Here is a 7,420-nt window from a genome sequence, read left to right as displayed (position 1 = left end):
CACTGTGAAGTCCGCCCGCCAAACGTTTTCTGTTCTTTACCGGCCCCCCCAGGGAAACTTAGCCACGTTTTTTGACCGCTTTGAGTGCGAATTATTCTTTTTTAACACAGAAACCTTTATTTCCTGTATAGCGGGAGACTTCAACATAGATATTAACAGAGTAAGTCCTGCACAGCAAAAGCTTTCTGCGCTTCTCGGAGCGACTGGATTCCACAAACAGTCCCAGTACACTCTTTTCGGGCCGGATCGCAATAGATATATCAGTGATCATTTACCTGTTTTCTTGCGCCTAGACAAACAAATCCGTACGAAGGCAAACGCACAGGCTCGACGGCAACTTATTTCTCAAGAAAGGCTTGAGCAATTTAGGAGACGCATTGCTTTAGTGAACTGGGATCCCGTATACCGAGAAAATAAAGCCGAGGGCGCTTACCGCAAATTTCTGCAAATTTTTCTCTTATTGTACAATGACTGCTTCCCTGTGGTTGACATAACGCCATGCAAAAATGCTCGTAAGCCGTGGATGAACCGTCGCCTCACGCGACTCGTGAAAAAGAAACACAAGATGTTTGCACAGTTCATTAAAACGAGAGATGCGGACGTACTAGCGAGATTTAAATCATTGCGCAATCAGCTGAATAAAGAAATTAGGATAGTTAGAGCCGCTTACTATAACAACTTGTTTGATATCCAGCTTTCTAGAAATCCCAAAGAAAAATGGAGGCGCTTAAACTTAGTTTTAAATAGAAACACACACAGCAGGAACATAACGAGCTTAATAATCGATGGTAAAGAGACCTCAGGTTCATGCCTTGCAAATGCATTTAATAAATTCTTTTCCGAAGTAGGTTATAGCCAATTCAATGCCGGAATCGCGAATTTCTTGAGTGACAAGATAGAGGCATCTCTCTTCTTAAGACCAACGGACGAAAGTGAAGTTTTTGCAATATGCCGAAAATTAAAAGACACCTGCAGTCTTGATGCACATAATATACAGAGCCGACCAGTTAAGTACATTCTTGACATAATTACGCCATGCCTAACCTATATATACAACACCGCACTTTTTACAGCTCATTTCCCTACTGACATGCAGCTAGCCAGGGTAGCCGTGATATATAAAAAAGGCGATGCGAACAAGTTGGGAAACTATAGGCCAGTGTCTGTACTTCCGTACTTTTCTAAGGGTTTAGAACAACTGATTCGCATCCGTTTGCAACATTTTCTGCAGAAACATTCCGTAATAACCGACTGTAAGTATGGCTTTACACAAAATAGGTCCACGGAGCATGCGCTACTCGTCCAAAAGGAATACATTTTAAATAATTTTGAGTCACAGCTTCTAACTCTCGGTGTTTTCGTTGATTTCAGTAAAGCCTTCGATTGCCTAAATCACGATATTCTTTTTGCAAAACTAGAGAACTATGGCATACGCGGACATGCTCTCAGCCTAATCAAATCTTATCTGAATTCACGGTCTCAGTATGTGGTGATTAATCATTCCTCTTCACAGATTCTAGGAATTTCGAATGGCGTCCCTCAAGGCAGCATTTTAGGGCCACTCCTGTTTAATATATATATAAATGACATCCCTAATATCAGTAACCACGCAAAATACATTATATATGCAGACGACACCAGCCTATTTTTTTCTTCCAAAGACGTACAAAGCTTAGCAGACACCGCGAATCGCACGCTCTTATCGCTTGCCACATGGTCATCAGCCAACTCATTAAAGATAAACAAAGAAAAAACTAAAGCAGTACTCTTCCTTCCTAAAGGAAAACAAGTACTTTACCGCCCCTCGTTATACCTCAATGGCAGTGAAATCGAGTACGTGGACACATTCAAATCATTAGGTGTAACGTTTAGCAGTACGATGACATGGGATGCCCATGTTAATAATATTGTGTTAAAGCTTTCTATAATTGTCGGAATTACTTCACGTAACAGGCATATTCTACCTATCAAAACTAAAATTACTTTATATTATGCATTTTTTTATTCGCACCTTAGCTATTGCCTTCTTGTCTGGGGCCATACAACGGTATCCAATGTCATTAAACTGCAAACATTACAAAAGAAAATGCTTCGCGCAATTGTCAACGGGACGTATGATCCGCCTACTAAACACATCTACCTACATTATAATATTGTACCTTTCAACAAATTATTTGACTACAGATTTACATGTCTCTATAAATCAACGATAAAAAAGGGTGATTCATTTTTTTCTGAAATTGTTCCTATTACATGTCACCACTCATCATACGACATCAGACTGCAGAGTAGGTTTGCATTACCAAAGTGCAGAACTAACTATGGGTTTTGTATGTTGAGATTTATTGCGCCAAAGTTCCTAAATACCCCTTTGAGTGACCAAGTGAATATTATGTCTTTTTCTTCCATTCGTAAAAGCTTTATTCAGCAATCTATGCTACAGTGATGTCAATTGTGTTTGAACGTACTGTGCCACTCTGTGTTATAGCCTCACGGTCTTCTGCGTCTATTATTGCTGCCAGTTATGAGATATGTTCTGTCAACCTTGTCCTGTAAATGCACTTGTATTCATTTTTTTTTTTGACCAGTGGTTGTCCTTGCCTTGTGCCTACTGCTGACTTGTAGGGGTGGTGAGGCCCGTCAAGCGGTGCATAATTCACTGCTTTTTTCTCACCATCCCCAGTTTGTATGTACAAACTGAAATAAAGATTGATTGATTGACTGAAGTTTGTACCACCACCATCGTATCCTGCTATTTCGCCGCAGTGTTTATAATTTGGATTGTATTGTGCTGGGTACATGTGCTCGAATTTAGAAGGGCTGAAGAAGGCACGCGTCTGGAGCCGACGCCAGATTACTTCCTGCCTTTTGTCTAGTTTCCTGTCTGGTGGAGGATATATCCCCCTTTCTAATTTAAAGTGATTAGGGTAGTCATGAAATGAGATTAGTGCATCTCTCGAGAAATTGGGGGAATCAGTCTGGTTCCCTGCTCGACTGACATAACCTCGAGCTATACTGTGAGCCAACTCGTTTCCTTTGTTCCCCAAGTGTGCCGGCACCCATAGTAATTCCACGTCTTTTTGGTTCCAGTCTTTATATCTTAAAATTCGCTCTGTCTCCTTTGAGATCATGCCCCTCGCCAAATTGTTTACAGATTTGGAGTCGCTAATTATGGTAACCGCTTTGGTGCTGACCATCGCCTTGGCGATAGCCGCCTCCTCCACTGTCCCTGAGTAGTTTGTTTTTATTGAACCTGCCATTAATGTTTTACCCGAGTTGTTTACGCCCACAATAGCAAAAGAGTTGCCTCCTTTGTATTCCGCCGTGTCTACATAAACAGTGTATTTAGAGCCTTCTAACTTGGCTTCAAGGGCCTTTGGTCTTGCTTTTCTCCTGCCTTCATGAAAAGCAGGATGCATGTTTTTTGGTAACGGTTTAATAGTAAGTGCGTTGCTTACTTCAGTCGGCAATTTTGTGCATTTCTTTCAGAGATTCAATCTTGTAGTCCTAATTTACCCAGGATTTTCCATCCCGTGGATGTGGCGGCGAGCCTCTTTAGCTGTGTTATTATATGTGCCTTGCATAGTTCCGTGGTGTTATTGTAGACCCCCAGTTTAAGAAGTCTTTCCGTAGGGGTGCAGTGGGGTAGCCCCAGTGCTGCTTTATATGCCTGCCTTATGATCGTTTCAATTTTGTTCTTTGCTGCCACCCCTAGCTTGAGGTAGGGGATGATGTACACTAATCTGCTTATCACAAAAACCTGATCAATTCGGCACAAATCTTTCTCTTTGTCCCAGCGTCTTTTGTTGGCTATTCGCCTTATCAACTTGGTTGTCATGTTAATTGTTGACTTAAGTCGATTTATTATTTCTGTGTTCTTTCCATTGTCTTGGACTATCAGTCCCAAGACCCTGATTTTGTCCACTCTGGTTATCGGTGTGCCATTTAATTCCACCAAAATGTCTTCAGCGCTGATATTGCGTTATTTTGTTCCTCGGATTACCAGAAGTTTCGATTTGCTTGGTGAGCATTTCAGCCATGACATTCCGCATATTCTTCAACAATGTCGATTGCCTGTTGAAGATTTCTTTCTATTTCCCCATCGTTGCCTGTGCATGTCCATAACGTGACATCGTCAGCATATAGCGTATGTTTCACCCCTTTCACAGTTTTCAGTAATGGTGGGAGGTTCTTTAACGCTAGGTTGAAGAAGAAAGGGGAAAGAACTGAGCCTTGTGGGGTGCCCTTGTCTCCTAGCTTAATTGTTTCAGACCTGATGTCTCTAAGGCTTATTTCTGCTGTTCTTTCAGTTAGAAAATCCCTAACGTAAATGTAAATCCTCTTGCCAGGGGCAATTTCCTCCAGATTATTTAATATGGCTTCGTGTTTGACATTATCAAAGGCTTTCTGTAGATCAAGGCCAAGTACAGTTTTTGTGCCCCCTTTATTGGGCGCGTCAATTATGTCTGCTTTGAGTTGAATCATTACATCCTACGTGGGCAGCTTGCTCCTGAAACCTAGCATTGTTTCGGAAAATACCTTCCTTTCCTCTGCATACTCCCGAAGTCGGTTTAGTATTACATGCTCCATCAGCTTCCCTAGGCACGATGTTAGCGATATCGGCCTGAGGTTGCCTACTTCAAGTTTCTTCCCAGGGTTCGGAATGAAGACCACTTTAGCATGTTTCCACTCTGAAGGCATTCTACCTCGTTTCCATACCGCATTAGGAAAGTCTGTGAGTACCGTGACTGATACTAAATCTAGGTCTCTCAGCATTTTATTGCGGACCCCATCTGCTCCCGCTGCTGATGTGGTTCCTAGCTGACACATTGCTCTCCATACCTCCGCTATTGATATGTCTCTATCTAGCTCTGTGTTCTCTGGTCCTCGATATGGTGCAGATGAACCCCCTTTGCACGTATTAAGGTATCTGCTCTTCAGTTCCTCTATGAGATCTTCAGCCATGGCCTGGTATTTATGAACCAATCTTTTCAGCTGTCCTTGAGCGGCGGTCTTAGTTTGTCCTGGATCTAGCAAGTGGCGAAGAAGTTGCCACGTGTTTTTACACCAAAGTTTTCCATTCAATTCATTGCAAATCTGCCCCCAGTGTTGACTCTGAAGTTCGTTCGCGTATTCTTCTATCTGTCGTTCAAGTGTAGATATCCTCTTCTTTAGCCTTCTATTGCGCCTCTGCTTCTTCCATCTTTTCGTATGGCTCTTGTGTGCTTCCCACATGTGGGCCAACCTCGAATCTGTAATATCATTTCCGGCGGTTAGGACCTTTTTAGTGTGTGTTTACATCACTTTTCAGTTAGTATTACATGGAGACGATTGACTAGTGCTTTGTGAATTCTGAATAGGTGACTTGTCGAGTACCCTCTGCATTTTCGTGTGATTAATAATAAGTTTCCTCATTTCTGCCAATTCCTTCTTTATGGTTTCAAGCTCTATGTCCCTATTAGCGAGTTGTTCTACCAGTTCCTTCTCCCGAGCCGTTTCCCAAGGGGAGCTAGGTCTTACTGGTCAGCTCACCTTTTTGCTTGTGTCTCCATACTTGCTTGGACTCCTTCCTTTGACTTGGTCAGGACCTGAGCCGACGACTCCGTCTCCTGTCGCCGGCAGGGGTGGAAAGGAGTTCGACCTACTTCTCCCCCAGTAGCCTTTGTGGTTGTCGTTGACCCGCGATCGTGGCTGGTGTGCAGAGTCATGTTGCCCTAGGTCGTTCTTCGGTTTGTGGGGCCGTGTCTTGAGCAGCCTATACTCGCAATTCCTACTGCCGGTGATGTGCATACAATGCATTCGGGCTTGCACGTCGGTAGTTCTCCATCCGTTGACTCCGGGTGGTTTTCGCCGCATCTGCGGCAACGCTCTAGGCGTGGCTTGTAGCACACATCCGTCCTGTGCCCCGTCTTCCTACAGTTGTAACATGTCTCCACCCGCTCTTGGTACGGGTAGACGGTGAACACTGATCCCCAGTAGAAAACTTGTCTTGGGAGCCTTTTCTCTCGAAAGGTGATTAGGATAGATCTTGACTTGCAAATTCTCTTTGAGTTTAGTACGGCGATGTTCGGGTTCCGCTTGATAAAGCCTTGGCAGACTTCCTCCGGAGTTCCGATGTCGTAGGCGTTATATACGACGCCCTTAAAGGCCCACTGTCCACCCTCCGGTCGAAAATATTTTCTTCCCCGATGACTGTGAGACTTCGCCCCTGGAACGCAAGGCCGCAAAATGTTTTTGAAAAGAGTAACTAATAACGCAGTTACAGCCACCGCAATCACCCGATTCTATCCTGCCTCTCTCCTTCCGTTCCCTCGCAAAGGTTTTTCACTCTCCTGCCCGAGGTCGTCTAGCCTCCGCCATACAAATCCCCCTTCCTCCTCCGCGTTTGGCGGGAGGTGGGGCGTGGCTCTCCGCGAGCGCGAAAAAAAAAAAACGGTCGAGGGAGCGCGCGCTGCTGGATTCAGTCTGGCCGTGGCGAGGGAAAAGCGCGCTGCGAGTGGTAGACACCCATCCTTCTCCCGTCAGTCAGCTAGACGGACCAATGGACGTCGTTCCCGATACGTACGTCGTTATCGGGGCCCGTCGGGCCAGCGCAGGGAGCGGTGAAGCTGGCTTCTCAAAGGAGAGCATGAGGGAGCTTTGAATTGTATTTTCGATGCTTTACGGCGCGCGTGTCGCTGTAGAATTTTGCACAGACTATCTCCGGTACCTGATCGAAACACTGGGCTCCTTTTCTTAAAGGCTGTGGCTAAAGGTACGTCGGACGGACCCGATCAATGGTCTTAAAGGTACGTCCGACAGACCCGGTGCGTTTTTCTTCGGGATCCGTCCGACGGATCCGGGAAATATTTTTCAGAGGTACGGCGGACGGACCCGATCGGTAGGGTTCTTCCGACGGACCCAACGCATTTTTCTCCGATATGGGCCTTGGGATCCGTCGGGAAAGCCGGACTCAGATGTGGTTGTAGCAACAACATGGTAGCCATATGTAGCCAAATCGAAATTGGTATGAGGTGTACCGTCTTTGCCAAAAGTAACCAGGCTGCGGGTTTCGCTTTTAGGTCAGGTAGTGGAGAATTCGTACCATTTCTGAAGCTGTAAATCTGTGCAAAGTAAAGGCGAGCTCCTGCCCTCACTTATTAACAAGTTGTGGTCCTCTGGGAATCCATGTCGTCTTTAGAATACGAGCGAGAAGCAAAACATGCAGCCTGCTTACTTTTGGCAAAGACGGTACGTGCGAGGTGTAAGAAGTATGTACTACATACTGCATGCGTGAAATGTGAAATTACAAAGAATAGTACAGTGGCAAGAATAGTGCCTAGAATGGGTGATATACTACGTGATGGCATGATGATAGGTTTACGTGAGTTGGACCGCGGCAGGGTGGCAAGCACGACCAGAGCGCATGTAATCGCGGTGT

General features: G+C 44.9%; 1 protein-coding gene across 1 annotated transcript; it reads left to right on the top strand.

Moving 5' to 3' along the window:
- Positions 1 to 1,269: 1,269 nt before the first annotated feature.
- LOC146209741 (uncharacterized) lies at positions 1,270 to 2,528 on the top strand. The gene has a single exon (XM_084587451.1). The coding sequence runs from the start codon at positions 1,880 to 1,882 to the stop codon at positions 2,444 to 2,446; it is 567 nt and encodes a 188-aa protein (XP_084443577.1). The 5' UTR covers positions 1,270 to 1,879; the 3' UTR covers positions 2,447 to 2,528.
- The last annotated feature ends 4,892 nt before the right edge of the window (positions 2,529 to 7,420 follow it).

The sequence above is a fragment of the Amblyomma maculatum genome, chromosome 1, assembly GCF_055883805.1.
Source record: "Amblyomma maculatum isolate TAMU_Amacu chromosome 1, ASM5588380v1, whole genome shotgun sequence".
NCBI lineage: Eukaryota > Metazoa > Arthropoda > Arachnida > Ixodida > Ixodidae > Amblyomma > Amblyomma maculatum.
Note: the sequence above shows the minus strand (reverse complement) of the source record. Positions and strands in the feature narration are given on the sequence as shown.

Coding starts and splice junctions, on each gene's coding strand:
- LOC146209741 (XM_084587451.1), top strand. CDS start 1,880: ATGACATGGGATGCCCATGTTAATAATATTGTGTTAAAGCTTTCTATA.